Genomic DNA, 27459 nt, shown 5'->3' on the forward strand with positions numbered 1-27459 from the left:
TATGTTATTTGTTGCTTTTACCTTGCTGCTTTTAATATTTTTTCTTTATATTTAATTATTGATAATTTGATTAATATGTGTCTTGGCGTGTTTCTCCTTGGATTTATCCTGTATGGGACTCTCTGTGCTTCCTGGACTTGATTGTCTCCTTTCGCATATTAGGGATGTTTTCAACTATAATCTCTTCAAATATTTTCTCTGTCCCTCTTTTTTCTCTTCTTCTTCTGGGACACCTATAATTCGAATGTTGGTACATTTAATGTTGTCCCAGAGGTCTCTGGGACTGTCCTCAATTCTTTTCATTCTTTATTCTCCTCTGCGGTAGTTATTTCCACTATTTTATCTTCCAGGTCACTTATCCGTTCTTCTGCCTCAGTTATTCTGCTATTGATATCCTTCTAGAGAAATTTTAATTCCATTTATTGTGTTGTTCATCATTGTTTGTTTGCTCTTTAGTTCTTCTAGGTCCTTGTTAAACGTTTCTTGTATTTTCTCCATTCTGTTTCCAAGATTTTGAATAATCTTTACTATCATTACTCTGAATTCTTTTTCAGGTAGACTGCCTATTTCCTCTTCATTTGTTTGGTCTGGTGGGTGTTTACTTTGCTCCTTCATCTGCTGCGTATTTCTCTGTCTTCTCATTTTGCTTAACTTACTGTGTTTGGGGTCTCCTTTTTGCAGGCTGCAGGTTCATAGTTCTCTTTTTTTTGGTGTCTGCCCCCAGTGGGTAAGGATGGTTCAGTGGGTTGTGTAGGCTTCCTTGTGGAGGGGACTGGTGCCTGTGTTCTGGTGGATGAGGCTGGATCTTGTCTTTCTGGTAGGCAGGACCACGTCCGGTGGTGTGTTTTGGGGTGTCTGTGAACTTACTGTGGTTTTAGCAGCCTCTCTGCTGATGAGTGGGGTTGTGTTCCTGTCTTGCTAGTTGTTTGGCATAGGGTGTCCAGCAGTGTAGCTTGCTGGTCGTTGAGTGGAGCTGGGTCTTAATGTTAAGATGGAGATCTCTGGGATAGCTTTCACCATTTGATATTGCGTGGGGCTGGGAGATCTCTGGTGGACCAATGTCCTGAACTTGCCTCTCCCACCTCAGAGGCACAGCCCCGACGCCTGGCTGGAGCACCAAGAGCCTGGCATCCACACGGCTCAGAAGAAAAGGGAGGGAGGGAGGGAGGAAGGGAGTGGGGGGAGGGAGGGAGGGAAGAAAGAATAAAATAAAGTTATTAAAATAAAAAATATATTATTAAAAATAAAAAAGTAATTCAAAAAAAGAAAGAGAGCAACCAAACAAAAAAACAAATCCACCAGTGATAACAAGTGCTAAAAACTATAGTAACAAACAAACAAACAAAACGGATAGACAGAACCCTAGGACAAATGGTAAAGACTAAGCTATACAGACAAAATCACAGAAAGAGGCATACACATACACACTCACAAAAGGAGAAAAAGGAAAAATATATATATTAAAAAAAAAAGGAAGAGAGCAACCAAATCAATAAACAAATCTATCAATGATAATAAGCTCTATGTACTAAACTAAGATAAACATAAAACCAGAAACAGATGCAGAAAGCAAACCCCAAGTCTACGGTTGTTCCCAAAGTCCACCCCCTCAATTTTGGGATGATTCGTTGTCTATTCAGGTATTCCACAGATGCAGGGTACATCAGGTTGACTGTGGAGATTTAATCCGCTGCTCCTGAGGCTGCTGGGAGAGATTTCCCTTTCTCTTCTTTGTTCGCACAGCTGCTGGGGTTCAGCTTTGGATTTGGCCCCGCCTCTGCGTGTAGGTTGTCTGAGGGCGTCTGTTCTTCGCTCAGACAGGATGGGGTTAAAGGAGCAGCTGACTCGGGGGGCTCTGGCTCACTCAGGCCGGGGGGAGGGGGGGTGCGGATGCGGGGCTAGCCTTCATTGGCAGAGGCCGGAGTGACGTTGCAACAGCCTGACGCGCGCTGTGCGTTCTCCTGGGGAAGTTGTCCCTGGATCATGGGACCCTGGCAGTGGCAGCTGCACAGGCTCCAGGAGGGGAGGTGTGGATAGTGACCTGTGCTTGCACACAGGCTTCTTGGTGGCTGCAGCAGCAGTCTTAGCGTTTCATGCCCGTCTCTGGTGTCCGCGCTGGTAGCCGCGGCTCACGCCCGTCTCTGGAGCTCATTTAGGCGGTGCTCTGAATCCCCTCTCTTCGCGCATCCCGAAAGCATGGTCTCTTGCCTCTTAGGCAGGTCCAGACTTTTTCTCGGACTCCCTCCCAGCTAGCTGTGGCACTCTAGCCCCCCTCAGGCTGTGTTCACGCAGCCAACCCCAGTCCTCTCCCTGGGATCCGACCGAAGCCTGAGCCTCAGCTCCCAGCCCCTGCCCACCCTGGCAGGTGAGCAAACAAGCCTCTCGGGCTGGTGAGTGCTGGTTGGCACTGATCCTCCGTGCAGGAATCTCTCCACTTTGCCCCCTGCACCCCTGTTGCTGCACTCTCCTCAGTGGCTCCAAAGCTTCCCTCCCGCCCACCCCCTGTCTCCACCAGTGAAGGGGCTGCCTACTGTGTGGAAACTTTTCCTCCTTCACAGCTCCCTCCCAGAGGTGCAGGTCCCATCCCTATTCTTTTGTCTCTTCTTTTTTCTTTTGCCCTACCCAGGTACGTGGGGAGTTTCTTGCCTTTTGGGAAGTCTGAGGTCTTCTGCTAGCGGTCAGTAGGTGTTCTGTAGGAGCTGTTCCTCATGTAGATGTATTTTTTATGTATTTGTGGGGAGGAAGGTGATCTCCACGTCTCACTCCTCCCCCATCTTGAAGCTATCAAGGTATCAGAGGACCATACAGTCTCTGTCACAACTACTCAACTCTGCCTTTACAGAGTGAAAGCAGCCATAGGCTAACAGATGCATGTGGTTGTGTTCTGATAAAACTGTTTATAAGAAGAGACATGGGCTATTAGTTTGTTGACCCGTGTTCTAGAGAAATAAGACTTAGCAAATGAAACAAGGTGTGAATATATCAAGAATCAGTACAGGTCTTCTGGGAAATGGATTATCAATAGGATTTAGGTTGGTTAAAAACTTCCATTTATAACCCCAGACGTTACACTTAAAAGTCTCAGTGTTGAAAGTGTTCTGCTCAGATATTTTATAATAAAACTCTCAGCTACTAGGAACCATCAAAAATAAACATTTCTAGATCCATAAAAGCACTTTAATAGAGAGCACCCTAAAATATACTATTCCTTGCCTTCTTAAAAACAGTATATAAGAGCTTCCCTGGTGGCGCAGTGGTTGAGAGTCCACCTGCTGATGCAGGGGACGTGGGTTCGTGCCCCGGTCCAGGAAGATCCTGCATGCCGCGGAGCGGCTGGGGCCCGTGGGCCATGGCCGCTGGGCTTGCGTGTCCGGAGCCTGTGCTCCGCGGCGGGAGAAGCCACAGCAATGAGAGGCCCGTGTACTGCAAAAAAACACAAAAATAGTATATAAAAAAAAATCTTTTTTTAAAAAAGGAAACGTTTTTTATTACATCTTCTGACTTCGTGGGTCAGGAATTTGGGCAGGGCTCAGATGGGTGATTCTTATGCTCCACATGGTGTCACCTGGGGTCCGTCACTAAGTACTTTTCACCTGGTCTGTAAGGTCCAGGATGGCTTCAGTGACATGTCTGGCTTTTGGCAGAGGCAGATGGAAGGCTGGGCTCAGCTGGGACTGTGGACTAGAGGTCCTACACCTGGCTTCTGTAGCATGCTAACCGTTTTTTAAAATTGCTATGACTTTGTCGTTAAACATCTCAGTTCCTGTAGTACTGTGATTCCGTCAGCCTTTGCTGAGGTTTGTGGGGCTGTTGCTTGCACTCCCCAGACCACTGTCTTTCAGTCTGCTTTTTTCTTTTTGGGTTTCATAAGCCAATTCTTAGCTGTGGTGTGGAGCAATGCATTTGCTGGGTAGGTGACATCTTCCTATAGTGGGCACTTAATTTGCCGTGTGAAGGTACCCTTCTGGGCACAGCTAAATGATATTTAAGAAACTTAAAATACTCCTTAAAAGAAGAAGCAAATTCCTGCAATATGCGACTACATGGATGAACCTGGAGGACATGATACTGAGTGAATTAAGCCAATCATAGAAGGACAAATACTGTATGATTCCACTCATATGAGGAATCTAAAATAGTCAAACTCATAGAAGCAGAGAGTAGAATGGTGGTTGCCAGGGGTTTGGGAGTGGGGGAAATGGGGAGTTGCTACTCAGTGGGTAAGAAGTTTTAGTTACGCAGGATGAATAAGTTCCGGAGATCTGCTGTACGACATCATGCCTATAGTTTACAATGCTGTACTGTACACTTAACAGTTTGTTAAAAGATTATATGTCATGTTAAATATTCTTACCACAGTTTAAAAAAAAATATGACTTAGGAGCTAACACCATTTGAAAAAAAAGGCACTAAAATGTCAGAACTTAAAGTGTTTCTCTTCTGCTTATTTTACTGCTTGTTTTCTCTGCCCCATATTCTTGGTAAAACAGTAAATGTTGGGAGGACAGAATATAGGGACAGGCCAGGGACTAGAGAGGGATAAGTTCAATGGTGATTCCAGTTGGAAGAGGGGCTAGTAAGACGTGACTTGAAGGTGTGTTTGCACAATAACCACCCTAGTTTTGTTTTAATGACGTTTACTTGGAGTAACTTATGATGGGGAGGCCAAAGCTCCGCAAGCTATGCTTTGTGCAACTATGCAGGATTAGGGGGGCATGTACACCCCACCCCACCTGCCATTCTCCCACTTGACCAGTCCTTGGAGTCTCTGGAATGGCCTTTTCATTTACTTATATTTCCCGTCGCCTGTTGACAGTTACAGCTCCAAGATGATATTTTTTTAGCCTGGATGTCTTTGTATCTTTTTAACATATTCACGTTAAATAAAGCTCTCTGACCCTTTACTGGAGATGGGGTAATAGTACCTACCTCAAAGTTTGTGGAAATGCTGTAAAGTGCTCAGAAAACATCAGCTATTATTGTCATCTGATAACCATCTTCCACACTTCCTGTTTCAGAAACTGATTCAGCAGTACAGAAAGAACATAGAAACCAGACACCTGCTCCATCTGCAGCTCAAACTTCCGCTCCTTCTAAGTACCACCGAAGTCGATCTGGGGGAGCCAGGGATGAACGATACCGATCAGGTGAGAGGGAACTGAAAATTACCAGTGGAACAGTTTTTACTAACTGTAGTGTGAACTGTATATCCTGAGATATATGTTTGTTTTATTTTTTTCCCTTGAAGTGCCAACAGGTGTATATTAACTAGTACCTGTTACGTGCCAGGTGTAGTAGATAACTCTTATTTGCTGGGGATACAGCCCCAAATAAGACATTTCTGCCCTCAAGGGCAGAAGAGGAGCCAGGCAAGTACAAAGGCACTGTGCATAAATAAGAAGGCAGAGGGCTAGGGTCTCATGGGATGGTACTGGGAGAACTCAGTAGGCTCTGTTTGAAGAGACATGTCCTTCTGTGTTTGCCAGAGCTGTTGATTAGTCTCTTGACTGAGGGAGCTGGAACAAAAACTCAACAGTGAAATTTCAGATTGGTAAATTCTTAAACTTTATTTCTTCTCACCCAGGAAAAACCCATGGGAAAGGAAAAGGTGATGTGCTGTGGCTGGCAGTGGGGGCATGCTCCTGCCACACCGTGTCCAGCACTGATGAGCAAAAATGAATCATAGACCCTCAGGGGGACGTGTGGCCTAGTGAGCTCATCCCATGCCCACCTGCTGTCCACTGCACTAGGATAGTCTCCGCAGCATGTTTATTGTTTTAAGGACTAGCAGAATTAAGCCAGAAGACTAACTGGAATGTTAGTTTACTTTCTCCAGATTTTTGTCTCCCTTATACCAGCCAAGGTTACCTTATCCTTTTCTTGAATTGAAAAACAGGGTTTATATCAACCCTCGCAGAAACTGCTTTAGAGGATGGTTATTTTGTGAGCTGATATTATTAGATATATATTTTCACACACTGGAAGGAAGGAGGGAATGAGAAGTGTTCAGTCAGAAAGATAGAGGTTGCATGCCACAACAGAATCTCCCCTTGTACCAAACCTGGTGTTGAGTGATCAGAGGAGGCTTTCTCAGAGAATAAAACATCTGAACGATGTCATGGCAGCCAGAGTTAGGGAAATAGCATCAGATAGTAAACCTGAAAGTAGTTCATTATGACTGAAACTTAGAAAGCAAGGGCCCAGAACGAGGTGGGAGATGAGGCTAGAAGATGATCAGAGACTTGAGGAATCTTGAATACCGTTGAAGGATTTTCAGCAGAGCAGTAACACAGATTTGTAATCTGTTCTAGTAACTTGCGCCAGCTGCACAGGGCCTAACATACCTAAGAGGTAAATAAATATTTTGGAGAAAGGAAGGAAAAAAAGTAGTATTAGTTAGGGAATGGATTAGAGGGAGGTAAAGCTAGATTTGGAAAAACATATCAGGAGCTCCTGTTTGTCACCAAGACCCCAGCCCGATTTCCCAGCACCTGGTGTTGCTTTTAGAGGCTGGGGCTAAGGTGCTGCAGGAGCAGCAGGTTCTAACCAGTCCAGAAGGGCTCTAGCCTGTACAGCTCTCATCCCTGGCCTTCTGGGAAGATTTTTGTTTTTTGTTTTAACTTTGACTTTCTCTTTGGTTTTACAGCAGATAACAAAAGGATTAGTAAGGAACCCCAAAGAGGATTCTCTATACTCTATGTCCAAGCTGATCACATAGAGAAAAAAGGCTTTAGCCAGCTGATTCAATAGTGTAAAACTTTGATGTACACCTACCAAAACCCAACTATCCTTTTTTTCTTTAATATCCTTATTTATTTGTTTGTTTGTTTATTTATTTATTTATGGCTGCATAGGGTCTTCGTTGCTGCATGCAGGCTTTCTCTAGTTGTGGCGAGCGGGGGCTACTCTTTGTTGCAGTGCGTGGGCTTCTCGTTGTGGTGGCTTCTCTCTTGCGGAGCATGGGCTCTAGGCATGCGGGCTTCGGTAGTTGTGGCTCATGGGCTCTAGAGTACGGGCTCAGTAGTTGTGATGCACAGACTTAGTTGCTCCACGGCATGTGGGATCTTCCCAAACCAGGGATCGAACCCGTGTTCCCTGCATTGGCAGGCGGATTCTTAACCACTGCGCCACCAGGGAAGCCCCAACTATCTTTTATACCAATTCTTTCAGATTTACCCCCAATATTAGAAAGTATACTCTGTGAATCAAACACTGGTTAGCAGACTGTGGTTAGGTGCAGGGGTATTGAAGAGGGTTTAATAGTTGGGTCTCGGTTATTTGTCTCACTAGGACTTTTTTTTTTAGGGTAGTAGCGAGAAGAAGGCCAGAGAGTAGGTAAAGTAGGGAACAGAGGTGATTTTAAAACCCTGAAGATATTGAAAGTTATGAGAGTTCTGCAATACTGTCATGAGCGGGGAACATGAAAGAGGAGGCCTGCAAGCATGAATTTTGGCTAAACATCACATTTTTCCATGTTAGGGTGTGCCCAACTAAATAACAAAGCAAAGCTGAGCACACGCCGAGCATTCTAGCTTTGGTGAGTAAGAAGAAACCAACGGTAGCCGCAGAAGTAGAGCAAATAAGTTGTAGAAATCTATGGGACTGGAACTTCGCCTCTTTGCCGCTCCATTCATAGGAAGGGTTACGTTTACATGTCACATGCAAAAATAGCTTAAGAATGGAGGGTATGTTTAGAAAAAATTACAGGCATTCAGATTAAAGTGATGGGTACACAGAAAGGATTTAATATTGATTTCAGTGAATGTAACTTGAAAATCCTCTCTTATTTGGTGGAGGCTTATTAATACCTACCACATTTCAACTAATCATAATCAAATCTAAATAGACTTAGTGTTTCATGTTTCAGACATGGTGTAAAGAGCTTTTATTTATTCAGAGTTTAGATTATCTGCCCTTATTCTGTTCTGTGTGCTTAGCCAAGAGGGTCTGACATTTCAAATACACTAATTTAGTACCTCCTTTACCTGCCCATCAAAGCAGGATACACACATGTGTTATGGTCACAAGTGTAGTCACAGTCAGTGCCTGAGATGGAAGGTCGCTCTGACAACTTCTTTAATGTTAATCTTTTGAGCAGTTAGCTCAAACAAAACAACAAAACAAAAAAAGGCCTTTAAAGGAGCAGTTGTATCACCTTATTCAGCTCAAACGTTCGTGCTGGAAAATGAAACCCAGCTTTCTGGTGCTCCTGGCAGAGATATCCAAAGTCAGCCGCGTCTGGGGACTGAACTTCGGAAGTGATTTCTCTGTCAGAGATCAAGATGAATTGTATACTGCTGAATGAGTCAAATCCAGTCACAAGAGCTGCCTGTTCTTATCGATAAAGAGGCTTTGCTAACACAGGAACTGTGAACATCTCCTTTTGACACACGTGTATGGGCCAGGGCTTCTCATGTTAGGAAATAAATGGGTGGTTTGATTTGTTCTGTGGTCGATGCTAAGAATCCTTATGGCAGAGAAGAACATGCTCTGTAATTATTACTTATCCAGATATCATGGGCCTTCTAATGCTTGACTAATGTGAACAAGTCCCTAGTTTTCGCAGGTTTGCTTTCGCATGTTTCATGTCTCGTGCAGCAGTACTTTTGACTAAAAAGTAGAGCATTTAATGTGCCGTCTTTCTGTTGAGAAAGTGTTTTTTCTCAGTATAAGCGATTATTCATTGGTTTTCCAAGACAGCTAAGAACCATAGTTTCATCTAATATAAGAAGGACACTTTTCACATTCTAGCATACCTGAAAGCAGGATATCTTTTAAACATTTTTTTTTTTTGGCTCTGCCATGTGTGTTGTGGGATCTTAGTTCCCTGACCAGGGATTGAACATGGGCTCTCAGCAGTGAGAGCACGGAGTCCTAACCACTGGACCGCCAGGGAATTCCCTCAGGATATCTTTTTTTTTTTTTTTTTTAATCTGGACGATATCTTTTATATAAGGTGGCATCATAGATTCAGTAAAATGACAATCTTGATTCAACTAAGTAAACCTCAGGGACACTAAAATAGTATAATAAATATAAATGCAGTATAAAATTATTTCATTTCAGAGACAAAAGTACGTTGGTACTGTGGTCTTAAAAGTAACAGCACAACAGTTTGGCACTATCTTTTAAACTTCAAGTATTCATACACTTTGACCCAGAAATTCTCCTTCTAAGAATTTGCACCTACGTATGTACACAAAAATATATATATACGAAAATGCTTGTTATCGTATGGTTCATAATAAATACAATGATTAAATAAGTTATAGTAGGTCCACACAATGGAATTCTGTGAAAGCTGGTTTAAAACTTCTGTGAAGGCTCGTGGAAAAACAATGAGATTATTAGATTTATTTGAGCAGATATGGAGAGATGTACAAAATACGTTTTTAAGTAATAAATACAAGACAGTATGTAGCATATGATCTAAATTTTGTAAATATTAATACTAACAATTACATATATTATTATGTACACAGATACAGAAATCTGGAAAAATATATACCAGACTATTGAGGTGGGATTATTTCTGGGAAGTGATGGGTCTAGGGAAAATTTTCACTGCAGCATTATATGTGTTTAGGTCTTTCCCCAATATGTATATTAATTTTTTCCAGGATTTTTGTTGTTGTGATAAAATGCAAAATGCATATAACAAAATTTATGTATATTAATTTTAAACAAAAAATAACAAAGATTGTTTTCTTTTTTTAAATCGAGGTATAATTGACATATAACAAGACATTAGTTTCAGGTATATACCATAATGACTTAATATTTGTGTGTATTGTGAAGTGATCACCACAATAGGTTTCATTAACATCTGTCGCCTTTCATAGTTACAAAAATTTCTTTTTCTTGTGATGACAACTTTTAAGACGTTCTCTTTTAGCAACTTTCAAATGTGCAATACAGTATTATTAACTATAGTCACCATTCCATCCCATGACTTATTTATTTTCTAACTGGAAGTTTGTAAAAGATAGTTATTAAGGTGATATCCCTGGATAAAATATTTAAAGCCTTACATCAGTTGTTCTTAGTGATTTTTACTCTAAGTGTGGATTTTTCTGACTTAATACTGTGAGCTAAATGCAACAATAACTACCTCTGTCACCTTGAGAACTTTCTTTCTCTATGCAAATATGATCTCTGATATGGTGACATTTGCCAAGGTGGCTGCCACTGGCACACCAGGACCATTTTATTTCTTTAGTAATACACTTCCTCATACCAAGGAAGATAAATTGAGTTCAGTTCAGTTAAGCAAGCATTTATTATAGACCTCCTATGAGTTGAGCACAGTTGAGATGCTAGAGAAACACAGGACTCCTTTCTTAAACACAGAAATCCTTTATACAAGGTAGAGGCAGCATAGAAGAGGGGGTGACAGGGGAAGGAGCCCCTGGGCACCAGGCACTGTCAGCGGCAGGCTTCATGGAGGTGGTGAAGTCCGAGCCATTTTGAACAATGAATAACTGTTTGCTATATAGATATTCCAGGCTAAAGAAACATAATTTGTAAAGGCAGGGGAATGTGAAATGCAAAATTAAAATTTCACTGCTCCTCCCCACCAGCAGATAGAGTAGTGCCAAAATTAATGTGATATCCTAATGTTCCAGAAGTTAATAGTTGCTGCCTCTGCCATAATTAAAGATGTGAAAGTGATCAGTACCTTAGAAATCGGTAAAAATTGCATGACTACTAATTGGCTTACAGGTAACTCCTTGAACTCTACTTCTCTACCTAAACGACTCAACCTGCCCACACATCTGCCTTTCAATCTGTCCTCATCTATCTGTCTGTCTGTCTATAAGTAGTGTCCTAGCAGGTAAGGGCACTTGGTGTCTGTTCTGCCCCTGGTCCTTAACACCCAGCTGTGCCACTTATGTACCATGTCTTAACCACTTCATAACAACAAGCCAAGGATAGGAGCAGCTACTTAAAAAATGTAAAATAACATTTTCCACTTAACTTTTTGGGAAAGATGACAAAACATGGCCCAGTATTGTCCACAGATGTGGGGAAATGGACAGTCTCTCACCTCGTTGGTAGAAGTGTTATTTCTTTTATTACTAATGAGACTGGACATTTTATTTTATTTTATTTTATTTTTTTTGCGGTACGCGGGCCTCTCACTGTTGTGGCCTCTCCCATTGCAGAGCACAGGCTCCGGACGCGCAGGCTCAGCGGCCATGGCTCACGGGCCCAGCCGCTCCATGGCATGTGGGATCCTCCCAGACCAGGGCACGAACCCGTGTCCCCTGCATCGGCAGGCGGACTCTCAACCACTGCGCCACCAGGGAAGCCCCAAGACTGGACATTTTAGAATATGTTTATTTTCCATTTGTGCTGCCTCTGTAAACTACCTGTCCATTGCCTACGCCTATTTTTTTTCTAAGTTGGGTTCTTTTTTTTTTTCTTATTTGTAAGAGTTTTTCTAATCCTAGGGATGCTAACATTTAAATTAACTAGAGGTATTAACCAACACAAAGAGACAAGAGAAATCAATTAGAGGTGTAAGAATTAGAAAAGAGGTGAAGCTGTATTTGCAGTTGGTATGATAATTCATTTTAAAAACCCAGGAGAATTGATGACAGAATTAATGAAATAATTTAGTCAAGTAGCAAGATCTGAAACTAGTATGGAAACCAGTAGCCTTCATATATGCAAACAATAACTGGTCAAAAGATACAATGGTAGAGCAAACCTCATTTACAAAAGCAATAAAGAAGATAAAACGTATTTAGGAATAAACTTCAGGACTGTGTAAAATCTTTATAAAGGAAACTTTAAAACACTCTGAATGACACAAAGTAGACATGATAAATGGAAAGGCATCCCTTGTTCTTAGATAGGATGATTCAACATCACAAAAATGTTAGGACTCCAAAAATTAGTTTATAAGTTTAATCCAATTCCAATAAAAACACTATCAAATTTATTTATGGAGCTAGAAAAGATATTTTTGAAGTTCATTTGGAACAATAAACACGTAAGGATAGCTAGGAAACACTGAGAAAGAAAACCTAAAAGATATTAAAATATACTCCAAAGACTGTATAATTAAAACAGTGTGGTATGGCATACAAATTGGCAGACAGACCATTGGAATAGAATAACAAGTTCAGAAATAGACCAAAGTACATCTGGGATTTATTATATGATAAAGATAGCATTGTGAATCACTTGGGTGAAAAAGTACTTTTTAGTAAACAATGCTAGGACAACAGGAAAAAGATTAAGTAAATCCATACCTCACACCATATACAAGCAAAAACTTCAAATGGATCAGAGATCTACAAGTAAAAAAGAAACCATATAAATACCTAAAGAAAATATTAGTCAATTTTTTAATAATCTAAGCTTATGGAAAGCCTATGGGAAGGCTTTCTGAGACTCAAAATCGAGATGTGATACAACGACACAAAAATTTTTTTACTGAGGTAAAAACACATAACATAGAATTACCCTCTTAAAATTTTTAAGTGTACATTATATTGTTAACCATATGCACATTGTTGTACAACAGCTCTTTAGAACCTTTTCATCTTGCATGACCGAAACTTTATACTCATTGATCAACAACTCTGTTTCTCCCTCCTGCAGCCAACCACCATTCTACTCCCTACATCTATGAATTTGAGTACTTTAGATACTTCTTATAAGTGGTATATATTTGTTTTGTGTGTGTGGGTGACTGGCTTATTTCACTTAGCATGTCAGTGTTGTAGCATATGACAGGATTTTCTTCTTTTTTAAAGCTGAGTAATAGTCTATTGTATGTATATACCACATTTTCTTTATTCATTCATCCACTCATGAACATTTAGGTTGCTTCCACATCTTGGCTATTGTAAATATGCTGCAATGAACATGGTTGTGCAAATATCTCTTCAAGACCCTGCTTTCAGTTCTTTTGGATATATACCCCAAAAGTAGGATTGTTTTGGGTAGTTCTATTTTTAATTTTTTTGTGGAACCTCCATACTGTTTTCCATAGCAACTGTAACATTACAGTCGCACCAAGAATGCACAAAGGTTCCAATTTCTTCACCTCCCTGCCAACATTTGTGATTTTCTGGTTTTTCTTGGTTTTTTTAAAAGTGACCATTTTGTCTTCTTTGGAGAAATATCTGTTCAAGTCCCTTGCCCATTTAAAATTGGGTTATTTGAGATTTTGTTGTTGTTATTGAGTTGTAGGAGTTCTTTACATATTCTACCTATTAACTCCTTATCGAGTATATGGTTTGCAAATATGTTCTCTGATTCAATAGGTTGCCTTTTCACTCTGTTGTTTCCTTTGTTGTGCAGAAGTTTTAAAGTTTGGTGTAGTCCTATTTCTATTTTCTGCTTGGATGTCCAAGCAAATTATTACCCATTCCAAGGTCATGAAGTTTTTTCCCCTGTGTTTTCTTCTAGGGGTTTTATAGTTTCAGGTCTTATGTTTAGGTCTTTAATTCATTTTGATTAATTTTTGTATATGGTGAAAGGTAAGGGTCCAACTTCATTCTTTTACATATGGATATTCCAGTTTCTCCAGCACCATTTGTTTCTATCAAGACTATCGTTTCCCTGTTGTATAGTCTTGACACCCTTGTTGAAGACCGTTTGACCATATACACCAAGATAATTTCTGGGCTCTCCGGTCTGTTCCATTGTTCTACATGTCTGTCTTGATGCCAATATCATGGTCTTGGTTACTGTAACTTTGTGATGTGTTTTGAAATCAGGAAGGGTGAAGCCTTTAGCTTTGTTTTTCTTTCTCAAGATTGTTTTGGCTATTTGGAGTCTTTTGAGATTCCATATGCATTTGGGAATTTTGTTTTGTTAATTCTTCAAAAAGTGCCATTGGGATTTTGATAGAAATTACATTAAATCTCTAGATTGCTTTGGGTAATATGGACATTTTAACAATATTAAGTCTTCTAACCCATGAACATAGGATGTCTTTCCATTTATTTTTGTCTCCTATTTCTTTCATCAATGTTTTATAGCGTACACATCTTTCACCTCCTTGGTTATGTTTATTCCTAAGTGTTTTATTCTTTTTGATGCTATTGTAAATAAGATTTTTTTTTTACTTTTCATATGATTTGTTTTTAGTGTTCAGAAATACAACTGATTCTTGTATGTTGATTTTCTATCCTGCAATTGCTGAATTTGTTTATTAGTTCTAACAGTTTTTTTTTTTTCTAAAAGTTTTATATGTGAGATCTCACGGGTTTCCTACATATAACATCATGTCTTCCACAAACAGAAACAGTTTTACTTCTTCTTTTCCAATTTGGATGCATTTTATTTCTTTTTCTTACCTAATTGTTCTGGCTATGATGTCCAGTACTGTGTTGAAAGAGTGTGAGAGTGGGCATCCTTGCCTTATTCCTTAGGAGGAAAAGCTTTCAGCTTTTCACTGTTGAATATGATGTTGACTGTGGGTTTTTCATGTATGATCATTATTATCTTGAGCTAATTTCCTTCTGTTCCTGGTTTGTAGCATGTTTTTATCATAAAAGGATGTTAATTTTGTCAGATGCTTTTTCTGCATCTGTTGAGATGATCATATGAGTTTTGACCTTTGTTCTATTAGAGTTTTACAGATATTGAGTTGAATTTGTTCACATTTGTTGAATCAGCTTAGGTATGGTATGTATGGTCTTTTTAATGGTCATGCTGTATGGTCCTTTTAATGTGCTGTTGAATTTGGTTTGTTAGTATTTTGTTCAGGAATTTTGCATTAATAATCAGGGATTTTGGTGTGTAGTTTTCTTTTCTTGTAGTATCTTTGCCAGGCTTTGGTATCAGGATAAGGCTGGCCTTATAAAATGAATTTGGAAATGTTCCCTTCTCTTCAGGTTTTTGGAAGAGTTTGAGAAGAATTGGTGTTAATTCTTCTTAAAGTGTTTTGTAGAATTCTCCAGTGAGACCTGGGCTTTTCTTTCTTGGAAGGTTTTTGGTTACAGAGTCAGTCTCCTTATTAGTAATCAGTCTGTTCCAATCTTCTGTTTCTTCATGATTTAATCTTGGTAGGTTATATGTTTTCTAGGGACTTGTCCATTTCTTTTAGGTTATCCAATTTATGGTGCATAATTATTCAGTGTCTTATAATCTTTTTTATTTCTGTGACATCAGTTGAAATATTTCCTCTTTCATTTCTGATTTTAGTTATTTGTCTTTTCTTAATCTAGCTAAAATTTTGTCAACTTCGTTCATCTTTTCAAAAAATTAACTCTTATTTTTGTTGATTGTTTTCAATTGTTTTTTTTATTCTCTATTTTGTTTATTTCTACTCAAATCCTTGTTATTTCCTCCTTTTGCTAACTTTGGTTTTAATTTGGTCTTTTCTGAGTTCCTGCAGTTGTGCATTTAGGTTGCTAATTTGAAATCTTACATAAATTTTTTATTAAAAAACAACGTTTGCGTGGCAATAAACCACTGCAAACAATATCAAATGACAAACTGAAAGAAAATATTTCTAACATATCTCAGAGATAAAGGGCTAATATCCTTTATATATGAAAACTTTTAAAAATCAAACGAAAATAGGGGCTTCCCTGGTGGTGCAGTGGTTGAGAGTCCACCTGCGGATGCCGGGGACATGGGTTCGTGCCCTGGTCCGGGAGGATCCCACATGCCGCGGAGCGGCTGGGCCCGTGAGCCATGGCCGCTGAGCCTGCATGTCTGGAACCTGTGCTCCGCAATGGGAGAGGCCACAACAGTGAGAGGCCCGTGTATTGAAAAAAAAAAAAAAAAAAATCAAGGGAAAATAAACTGAGAATCCCAATGGAAAAATGGTAAAGTGACATGAACATTCACTTCACTTTCAAACAAACAAATATTAAATGGCTCTAAAATCCTCTGTAAAGATGTTTAATCTCACTAATGATAAAAGAGGTGCAAATTTAAAGTATACTGAGGGAATTTCCCTGGCAGTCCAGTGGTTAGGACTCCACGCTTCCACTGCAGGGGGCATGGGTTCGATCCCCGGTTGGGGAACTAAGGTCTTGCATGCCGCACAGTGCAGCCAAAAAAAAAACAAAAAATAACATAAAATAGTACCATTTCTCAGCCACTGAACTGGCAACAGTGAAAAGGTAGATAACACACTTTGAAGGTGAGGCTATGGGGAAACAGGCACACCTATACATTGTTGATAGTACTACAATATGACAAAGCTCTTTCAGAGGGGAATTTGGCAAGATGTAACAAAATTTAAAATGTATTCAATTTTTGATTTAGGAGTCTCACTTGTAAGAGGTTATCCTGAAGATATATTGTCATCAGTATAAAAATACATTTGCACAAGGCTGTTTGTTGTATCATTATTTGTAATTGTAAAATATTGGAAACACTTAAATGCCCACACATAGGATAGTAGTAGAATAAACTGTGGTATACAATGGAGTGCTATCTATGCTGCTTTAAAGAATGAAAAAGATCTCTAGTAGCTGATACAGAATGAATCCCAGGATCTATTGTTAAGTGAAAAAAGCATAGTGCAAAACAGTATATATTGTATGCTACCTTTTGTGTATGAAACACAGGGATATGAGAAAATATGGTTATTTGTTGCAAAAAGAAATATAGGCAGGATAAATCAATAAGGAGATTGGTTACCTATGGAGAAGGTAGAATTGGGATAGAAGTGGTTATTGGGGGTAGTGACACATCTTTAAGTTTACCTTTTGGTATAGTTTTGACTTTTGGAACCATGTTAATTAAAGAAAAACTGTATGTTTACTCACAGTATTCCTGACATCTAGTGTGTGGGTTTTCCACACTGAGCAATTCTCCAGTTCTCTGCAGACACCAACTAAGTATCCTACAATTTAATTCAGTTTTGACATTAGCTACCTGGAGTTAGTGCAGACCCCAGAGGCTTATTCCCACAAGACTCTCCCCACCTTTAGACGCCAATCACAAGTACAGATTTTCCTCGACTTACAATGGGGTTACATCCCAATAAACCTATCGTAAGTTGAAAATATTGTAAGTTGAAATGCATTTAATACATCTAACCTACCGAACGTCATAGCTTAGCCTGATCTGCCTTAAACGTGCTCAGAGCACTTACATTAGCCTACAGTTGGGCAAATGGAATGGCTGTATGGTTACAGAATTGTTATAAGTGTATCAGTTGTTTACCTTTGTGATCTTGTAGCTTGCTGCCACTGCCTAGCATCACGAGAGAGAATCATACCCAGGAAAAGATAGTTCAGAATTCGAAGTACGGTTTCTATTGCATGCATATTGCTTTTATACCGTTGTAAAGTCAAAAAATCATAAGTTGAATTATCATAAGTTGGGGACTGTTTGTAGTGGGTGCCCACATTACCCATACTTCTGTCCATCTTGGCTACAGATGAAGATTCCCACAACCCCCTCCTCAGGGTTGATTATTTGTTATAATGGCTCACCGAACCCAGGGAAATACTTTGCTTAACGTTACCAGTTTATTATAAAGGATACAAATGATCAGCCAGATAAAGAGGTACATAGGGCAAGGTCCAGAAGGGTCCCAAACCCAAGAGCTTCCATCCCTGTGGAGTTTAGGGTACACCACCCTGGTGGCACGAGGATGTGTTCACCAACCGAGAAGCTCTCCAAACCCCTTACTTCAGGGTTTTTTATGAAGGCTCCATTACCTAGGCATGCTTGACTAAATAATTGGCCATTGGTGATTAGCTCAATCCCAAGTCCCTTTCCCCTCCCCAGAGGATGGAGCATGGGGCTGAAAGTTCTAAGCCTCTAATCATAACGTAGTCTGTCTGGTGACCAGCCCCCACCCAGAAGCGATCCAGGAGCCCACCAAGAGTTGCCTCATTAGAACAAAAGACATTCCTGTCACTCGGGAAATTACAGGGTTTTAGGAGCTCAGTGTCAGGAACCCAGGCAGAGACCAAATGTGTGTTTCTTATTGTGTCACATAATGTTTAATCCACACTTTGGAAAGGAACTGTGGAATACAAAGAAAAACAAATGAACCTAACAGTATTACTCAAAGAATAATATAACCACCAAAGGGGGGAGGGGTGAGAACTAACCCAAATAGCTTTTTTTTTTTTTTTTTAAATATTTATTTATCTTTGGCTGCATTGGGTCTTCGTTGCTGCGCGTGGGCTTTCTCTAGTTGCGGCGAGCGGGGGCTACTCTTCATTGCAGTGTGCGGGCTTCTCATTGCGGTGGCTTCTCTTGTTGCGGAGCACGTACTCTAGGCGCACGGGCTTCAGAAGTTGTGGCTTGCGGGCTCTAGAGCACAGGCTCAGTAGTTGTGGTGCATGGGCTTAGTTGCTCTGCAGCATGTGGGATCTTCCCAGACCAGGGCTCAAACCTGTGTTCCCTGCATTGACAGGTGGATTCTTAACTACTGCATCACCAGGGAAGCCCCCCAAATAGCTTTTTTTTTTCCCCAAATAGCTTTTGAACACAGTACTTTAATTTAGTCTAAAGACAAAAAGAACTCAAATATTGAACTCTAGTTAGATTTACCTTTCATAGGAATTTTGAAACTTTCTGTGTATTGTGGCATTTAATGAATGAGTAAAATATATTGATTATACTGTGAACCAGGTGTTTTACTGTTAGAGAAGGGAGTTTACAAATGGAAAGGGGAAGATTGGAATGAATTCTGTGGTGTTGAATTGGAATTGTAGGTATTAATATGAACTCATGGTTTTTAATATAGATGAAAATAGATATAGATACATATGTGTGTATATTGGTTTATGTTTATATTCCTTTATCCACTGAAAAGGCTTAGAAGAAAGACCCCAATAGCAGTGAGCACTCCTAGTTCTAGGATCTTGGTTTCTAAATACCATTCTTCACTAAGAGGAGCCAGAGCTCCTTGGAGAAATGTATAATTCCAGTGCTGGAGCAGGGAACATACCAGATGAGCATGGATCATCTTGTACCACAAAACAAAGAACATTCAAAGTGACCAGAATACATCAAAAGGATATAAGAAGTGGTTTGAAGGGGCTTCTTTTGGCCAAAGCTGGGATATGTGAGCATCAAAATAAGTAACGATAGTAACAGACTAGTCATGGAATAAAATGAGAATTGATAGGTCCAAATATAAATAAATAAATGGTGATATAAATAAATAAATAGTGGAGAAAGGAAAGCTTTTTCTTAGAAGAGAATACCAACTAATAAATACAGAAGGAATGTTGGAGTTATGAAACTACCATTTTGTAACCATTATAATAATTGATTCAGCCAAGAATTATCAATGGATGCTGAAACTAGTGGGTGAATGTTTAAGGAAGTATGTAACATTTACATAGTCTCAAAAGTATTCACTCATAAATTATTTATTAATTACACAAAGGAAAGAATAGTAACTTACAGTAGATTAATTTAGCAGACACCATCTTAACTAAGTAAAGTCATTATTACCAGTAGCAGGGCAGATGCATCTTGATATCTTGTTTCAGGAAGATACATTACTTCTGTGGTATTCCTGCAAAAATGCATAACCTAAATCCAATTCTGAGGAAATATCAACAAACCAAAATTAAAGGACATTCTACAGTGTAACTAGTCTGTACACAAATGTCAAGGTAATACAAGATAAAAGTTGAGAAACTGTTACAGATTATAGGATGATAAAGAGACATGACAACTAAATGTAATGTGTGATTCTGTATAGTGTCCCGGATCAGGAAAAAAGGGGGAAAATTGTAGATGACATTATTGGGACAGTTGACTAAGTTGGAATATGGGTTGTGGGTTAGATAATAGTTTGTATCAATTTTGAATTTCTGGATTTTGATAAATGCACTGTGGCTATATAAGAAAAAAATCCTCCTTCTTAGGAAATACGTTTCAGCAGTTGTTGGAATTAATCCTAAAGAAATAGGATTAGACATATGTGCTAAAATGAAAATACTGAATTATTCTTGTGGATAGTTGTATGAATAGTAGCAAAAATTTGGAAACACAGTTATTTAAATAAATCATGGCACATTTATACAGTGAAATACTACACAGCCCTTTAAAATTATATTGTAGACCTGCATTTACATAGAAAGATGTTTCTAGTTATGTTAGTGAAGGTTTTTGGGTTGCATGAAATAGGATAACTCAGTCTAGCTTAAATGGCTGGGGTAGTTTATAGAAGCAAAGGAACAGCTGAGAAATCTCCAGGAAGGAGAGACAGCTCTGGGGATCTCAACCTTGAAGTTCAAGAACTTTCTTGCTTTCTAGGGCACTGCCATTCAAGTGACTCCACTCTGGGAGCTGTGGTTTCTTGATTCAGAGTTTCAATTCCCCCCTCTCCCCAAAACAATCCGATTGGTCCAGCTCTTACAAGGGACAGGCCTTTAAAGGTCATTTGCTTATGTAGATTGGGCCCATTCGTTGAGAATAGGAAATCATTGTGATCCAGGAAGCCACCTCAGATGTTATCTACCTCAGTAGGATTTTATAAGAGTTAGAAAATCAAAGCACAGTACAAAATACTGTGTATAGTATGATCCTATTTTGTACAAGTGTAGATTGAGTTTTGGGATGGGAGTGGAGAATCAGGAGTTCTGCCTGGGTATGCTATTTTGCGATTCCTATTAGACATTCAGGTGGAGAGCTGAATTCTTTCGTGGCCAGAGTGGCAAACAAGTACCATCAGCCCTTATATTTTCTAGATCAAAATCAGCCCTTCTCTTCCTGTGGTACAGAACTGAGGAGTCTCAACCCCTTTCAGACAGCTAAGCAAATCCTAAATTTGAAGAACAGAGAGTGTCCTGTAGGCACCTGCACAGCACGCATTCCGTTCAGAGGTCGGGTCCCCACCGGGCCCAGATCCGCGTTAGACTTTTCCTTTCTCTCCACCCCCACCCCCATCTCCATCAGCTCCTTCTCTGCTGTGTTAAGCAGTCTCATTATCATTCTCGGCTTCATTTTCCTCCCCTGTAAATTATCCTTGACTACTTCTTTTGTCTCTTTTTCATATTCATTTTTGTTATAACGCAAATGATAAATAAAACTCACTTAAACATCCCTTTTTAACGATTGAGGCAGTGATAGTTCAGCTCACAGAAGTAAACACTTTGAGAACCAGGACCTAATAAATGCAAATGTTTAATCTTTCAGATATCCACACAGAAGCAGTTCAAGCTGCGCTGGCAAAGCATAAAGAACAGAAAATGGCTTTGCCCATGCCAACCAAAAGGCGGTCCACATTTGTCCAGTCTCCCGCGGATGCCTGCACACCTCCCGGTAGGTTTATCAGAAGCTTTCTGTCTGACAGTTACTACTTCGCTGTTTCTCAAATGACTTCTGCTTTTTCTTTTCTGAGGCAGGAGCCAGAACTCCTCTCCTGTCATCAGAGGTGTATGAGAGTACACACTGAAGGTGACAGGTTTTGATTGTTGCATCATAAACCACACACAAAGAGAGGCCTCAAGAGTAAAGCTATTTTTTAAAAAAATTTCCTTCTGAGTTTTCAGCATTTCCTTGCTGTAATCTCCAAACTCATGTAGTCATAAATAAATAAAGCCAAAGCTTAGGGTCTAAGAAATATCCTTCTGTAGTTAAATATAATAGTTATTCTCATTGACACCCAAAATATGACCCAGAGTCATATATGTCTTTAACAAATTTATACTCCTAAATCAGATGCTTTTTCTCTGCAACAATCACAGGAATGTGTGGTCTTGGGACAAAATTTTTTTGTGTCATGAGAGAGAGAAGTCATGCAAAGTTATAATAAATCTGGAAGACGTATGTAAGTGTGTTTATATGCGTTAATGTATTTTGTGTATGTTTTTAAGAATCCACTTTCTATAATAGGATCAGGAGATCAGCGGGAACCAAGAGGCCCATCCCCATCCCCTAGGCTTGGAAGCCTTACCCCCCACCCCCATAAATTCATATTTGAGGAGCAACTGGAACAACTTCAAGTTGTCTTTTCTATTCAGAATCTTTCCCAAAGCTTTAAAAAAATTGTGAGATGAAATCACAGACAGAATCTCGATGTAGGCCTCTGAGACTAAACATAGTAAATGTATTTCACAGCCTCAGTGTAGTGTCTGTCTCGCTACCGTCATGTTACTGGTAATGAAATCTTCGGGGAAAAATGTTTCCTGTACTGTTTTGGTCTCAGCGACTTACCCTGTCTTTTGGGGGAGATTCCCAGGAAGGTTACATTTGTTGTGGTTGACTTTGATTCACAGCCGTCAGGTTGAGCTGTTCACGCTGATCCTATTCCCTGGCCTGGGTTTATATTAATAGTCTTCTACTAGGTTTTGGCTAACTTCTCAGAGCATTTGGGTGTGCTGTGGGCTCATTAACTGTGTGTGCTTTTTTTTCTTTACATCTGTGGTGTCAATATGTTCAAAAGAGAAATAGCTCTGTGGCTTCAAGTGTTTCTCAAAACGTAACACAGGATACCTCTTGCAGACCATCACAATGAGACATTCTGTGTCTATAGTGGTGCATACTTCCAGCCCACTCATTCAGAATCTTGGATGGCTTCCCTTCCGCATTAGTACAGCACCAGTTGGGTCCTCGTGGACAAAGGGGGCTCTCAGTTTCGTAGCTATTCCTTCCTGGCAGATTCTGCTGCAGCGCAGCTGAGGGTTCAGTTGTAGTAAATGGCAAAGGGTAGGGATCAATGTGACTGGGAGTTCTTAGAAACAGTCCTCTCCAGAACTGTACTAAAGAAATGCAGTTTCACAGTAAATAGTCTGCTCCCATGGCCTCGGGTGAAATGTGAGAGCGCAGCAAAGGATCTTAAGAATGCTCGGAAGGAATGGAAACCTTTTCTATCCCCTTACAAAAGTCATTGCCTGAGGGGAATTTACCAACTCTAAATCACGGCTATTCATTGCTGAATGAGACTATAGTCCTTTGGAATTCACCACAGGCCTCTGTATTTCTAAACAGTAATGTTCTCCTCTGTCTGCAGCCTTAAAGATGTGGCATCATTTTCTTGATCACCTTGTGGTTTTAATAATTTCATGATTGTAAAGATTCAATCCTCTCTCCTAAGACCTTTTATTCAGCAGAGCAGAGAAATAAAGAGGTTTCCTATCCATTTATGTCCTCTTCCGGGAGCTCTGAATAGTACATGAGAGATGTTAATATGCTCTTAGAGACATCAGTGTTGTCAGATAGAAGAGGAATTCTCTCCCAGCATGAGCATTGAGAGTATCCCACATAGCGGTTTCTAACGTGGCCCCCACATAGAGCTGGATCTTGATGCTTTTGTTCAACAATAACGCACGTGTCTGGGACAAACCCTGTGTTCCAGTGTGAGGGAATGTGTGGGAAGGACTGTATCATAAGGCTTCCGTTAGCACCTTTCACGTGGGGGGATAGAATTTGCTCTTCATGGGTTAGGATTTGGATTCCATTCTCTCCAAGCATCTGAGAACCACCGGTTAGAGACTTGGCTGTTGCACTTTAACCCTTTATCGCTATCTCCCAGAACCTGTTACAGCCTAACCCAGGGATGGCAGGTAGGTTTCCTCTTGCATATTTACTCTGATAGCCCCCCAAACCCTGAAGTTTAGAGGAAACGCTGAAGCTGCGCTCAAGGGGTGGGGAGGAAGAGGAGAATTGACATTAATTACTGCTGGTTATAGACTGATTTTCTAGGCAGCTATAAAGGTGACCTTGCTGTGATTTTCTTTCTAGAAAAGTTGTGCCAGTCTTGCAGAGCAAAATTAACCTCAAATTTCACAGTATTTTAGTTGTGTTGTCCTTTGCGCACTGAGAAGCCACACCACACACATCACAAAACATGTTTCCAGTCAGAGCCCTTACTCTGCACGTGCTGTGCCAGGTGAACCTAGTTTCTGGGATACCTGCTAGAGCACGCTGGCCAGTCGGCTTCTTTGGGAGGCACCCAACACATAACTATCGGAATTACTGAACTGATGAAAATTTAGAGCTGTTTTTGGAGAGATTTAACAAAAAGGATTTAAGGAGTAAACTATGTCATAAGTCTTGGCTTTATTCGTAGTATCATATAGTCTGGAAAATATGGTAAACAGCATGAGAAATCATTTGTCTTTTGTTCATAAATCCTTCTCAAACAATAAAATGTCAATCAGCCTAAAATTTGCTTATTGATATGTGCACTGCTTTCTGTCTTGTGGATTGGAAAATTTAAATTCTCCAAGTTGGTAGCAATCTATGGTTCTTTTAGTGCCTGTGGCCTCTTACATAGTCTTTTAGACTGCTTGAATTACTGCCATCCAGTTCCCTTTATGTGCTGAAACCATTTACTAATGTCATGAGGCAATTACCTCAGCTCTTTCTGTGTAGGGGTTCTTTGTGTAGCACTATTACTCATTCATACAGATAAACACAATGCAAAAACTACAGCATATATTTTTTCTCCTCTAAGCTTTTTCTGCACCCGTGTGGACTTACCCTACACTGCGTTCTGAGGGTACACAGATGAACAAATAGACCACGTAATGACCCCAAAACACAGTAAGGTATTTTGACTGACTTGCATAAAATGAAGCTTAAAATGTAGAGGTCTGTGTCCACAGGTCTCCGCTTGAAAGTGCCTATAGTAGTAATTCATAGGGCCGGACAAAAGAGAGATTTACCTCTGCATTTCTATATGTGAAAATGATGCCCATGAACAGACTGGGATATTGTTATACTTTTAACACACTTTAATAATGCTTTATAGGATTACACTATGTAAGGGACTTCCATATACCAGTGGCTGCGCTGCCTCATTTGTTCCTCATAACCAACTACTCTGAGAATTGTGAAGTCCAGATTTCTTTAGAGATGAGGAAACAAACAACCTTCTAGTCACTAAGTGATTTGCCCCAGGTCATTCAGCAATTATGTGTCAGGCTTCTTTCTTGATTTTCTTTTTTCTCTACTAAAGTGTCAGGTTTGGAAAGTCCTTTTTTACTTAAAAGATACTCCTGTATGCGTGGTCCTGGAATGGGTATTATTCCAAGCAAATTGAATAGCTATTGCCTTCTGAGAGCTTATAGTCCAAAACACATAATAGATGGTTACCAACTTGGAGAGTTTCCCCAGAATATTCTAATTTTATTCAGAACCACAAAGTAAACAGAGATGGCTAATCAGACCTCTATAAACGTGGTCTAATTAATAGAGTTGGATCTTTTAATAACATACTTTCATTATTGGTATGGGTTATGAGCAAAGCTCCGTAATTACTTGGACGATTAGTATTCAATATTCTTTAAGCCAAAGCACAATAAAAACCCACTCTATCAGATTGAATTTGTTTATTTCAATAGGTTATTGTAAAATTTAAGGTTTTCCAAGAAAAGTAATTTCATAGTTACCATTTCTTGAGTACCTCTGTGTACTGCTCAAAGGGCTAAGTGCTTAACATATATATTTTTTATCATTTGTTCTCTCAACAATTCTCTGTACCATTTTACGGATGAGAAAACAGATTTAAAGAGACTCAGTAACTTGCTCCGACAACTGTTTCTAGCTATGTAGTCAGTTAGATAACCTGAAAGTTCTCTCCTAGAAAGAGAGGAAAGAAAATTTCTCTTTCGAAATGCTAGATAGAATATAACCAGCTTCCTTTTAAATACACACAGGAGCAAGAGGAAGAGAACGATCACTGAAAATCAGTGTGATGAGATGGAGCTGACTTTGGCTGCCCAGGGAGAGGGGAGACAGTAAACAAGGGGCCTAAATTTTAATTACTATAAGGGTAAAAAATATAAAACCTTGGACCTGTGTAAGGTTGGAAGCTGGAACTGAGACCCCAAGAGGGACTCACATCTTTAGCAGAAGGGGGAACTAGAAAAAATTAACCTGCCAGCAAAAGAAGACCTTGTCGAGAAAGCTTGCCTGTTGCCTGGCCTTAGAATGATGGGGTCAGGGACCTTCCCTAACAATTTGTGGTTAGTAGGTACAAGAATTGAATTTCAGTGGCCTGCCTGGTAAGAACTAATGTTAGAAAGTGGTCCTAGGCTGATGATAACCCGGGGCGCAAATGGTTTCTGGAAGGATACAGCATCAATTCAGGGACTTACGATCCCCACAGACGAAGATCCACTGAATTTTCTTTCTTTTTCTTTTCTTTTTTTTTTCTTTCTTTAAGATCCACCATGAAAGAGAATCAATAGAAAAAGAACAACAACAGCAAACAGTAGAGTTAAGACCCGTAAGAACTGATTTGCCCAACAGCTATCAGTGGGGCAGAGCTAAGATTGGAATTCAAAGCAGCCTGATTTTAAAAGCCTATTCTCCCACTTGGCATATTGCCTCGCATTCTGCCATACTGTCAAGTAAATGTTTTCTGGTAATTTTGGAGCTCTAACAATTGCTGCATGTTTGGTCTAACTTTTCAAGTAGGTAATAAGTTAAAAAAAAAAAAAACACCTCTCTTCTCACCCCAATATTAATTGTAATATTAGTTCATTTTGTGAGATGTTTTTTCATAGACCTGGGACAATACCTAGAAAAACAGTGGAGATCTCTTATAGGTAGAGTGAGCCCGGAGTAATTATTACTAGTCAGTGCTCCTCCCTCGTAAGTATCCCCGTTTGGATGTTAATGGTCGGGCAATGCATGGGCCTCTGCTGATTAGGCTCTACATAGTGATTTTCAGCCCCAGCCAGCTCTCTGTCCACACAGGTTACTGTGGGATGCTGGAAAATCTCTTGAGTAGCTCTGAACATCTCCCTAAGCCTTGTCTGGTGAATCAGTACTCACCCTTGTTGAGTTTAGTGCTAGATTAATCTGTTCAGAATTTGTAGCCCAACGTAAATTCAGAATGGACTGCTTCCCAAACTAACCTTTCAATCTTCTCTTCCATATATGCTTTTACTCCCGGACTGCCCCTTCTTGGGTCTCTAAAGCTTTTCCCTCCTAAGCTTCAAACTCTATCTTTGCCTACATGGAAACTTCCTTTGCCTCTCTTGAAGGTTCTGGAAGTCCTTAATTCCCCTGACCCACCAACGCAAGCGAACATGACACTTTCCTGCCTGATACCACCCCTTCCCACCTGCCAACCCCAAACACACACAAAAATTTCTTTTCATGGGCTCCAGAGTATTGTACACTAACTGTACAATGGTTAATGGTTGTTTCCTTTATTTGTTCTTTGAAGCTCCCATTTTCTGGCCTAGTGTATGTGGCATATTTTGGAATAGTTGTTAGGATGAGGTCTTTCTTTCAGTGAATCTTGACTTACCTGCTGCTCTAAGCTGGTATCTGGGCCTAGTTTGGGTATCAGCTGTCAGAACCCAGTGGCAAGCGCTGTCTTTCCAGGAACTTTTGCACCTTGCACCATACCCTCAGCTTGTGTAGACTAACCTTCAGATGTTACCATCCTCTCACCAAGGCATCTTTTTCACCCCTACAAACCTATGAAAATCAGATTTGTTGAAGTATGATCGACATACAATAAGTTGCACATATCTGAAGCATATACTTTGCTGTGTTTGACATAGCAAAGCTGTGAAACCATCACCACAATTAAGGTAA

The 27459-nt window shown here is 40.0% G+C and overlaps 1 protein-coding gene across 3 annotated transcripts in view; it reads left to right on the plus strand.

The window, feature by feature from the left end:
• Positions 1-27459, plus strand: part of DIP2B (disco interacting protein 2 homolog B) — a 232474-nt gene that overhangs the window by 133871 nt on the left and 71144 nt on the right. For all 3 annotated transcript variants that reach the window (XM_060024760.1, XM_060024761.1, XM_060024762.1), the window contains exons 3-4: positions 5019-5147; positions 21097-21222. In XM_060024760.1, the coding sequence (XP_059880743.1) occupies positions 5019-5147; positions 21097-21222 (255 nt within the window). The remainder of the gene's footprint in view (positions 1-5018; positions 5148-21096; positions 21223-27459) is intronic.

The sequence above is a fragment of the Delphinus delphis genome, chromosome 11 (assembly GCF_949987515.2).
Source record: "Delphinus delphis chromosome 11, mDelDel1.2, whole genome shotgun sequence".
Lineage (NCBI taxonomy): Eukaryota > Metazoa > Chordata > Mammalia > Artiodactyla > Delphinidae > Delphinus > Delphinus delphis.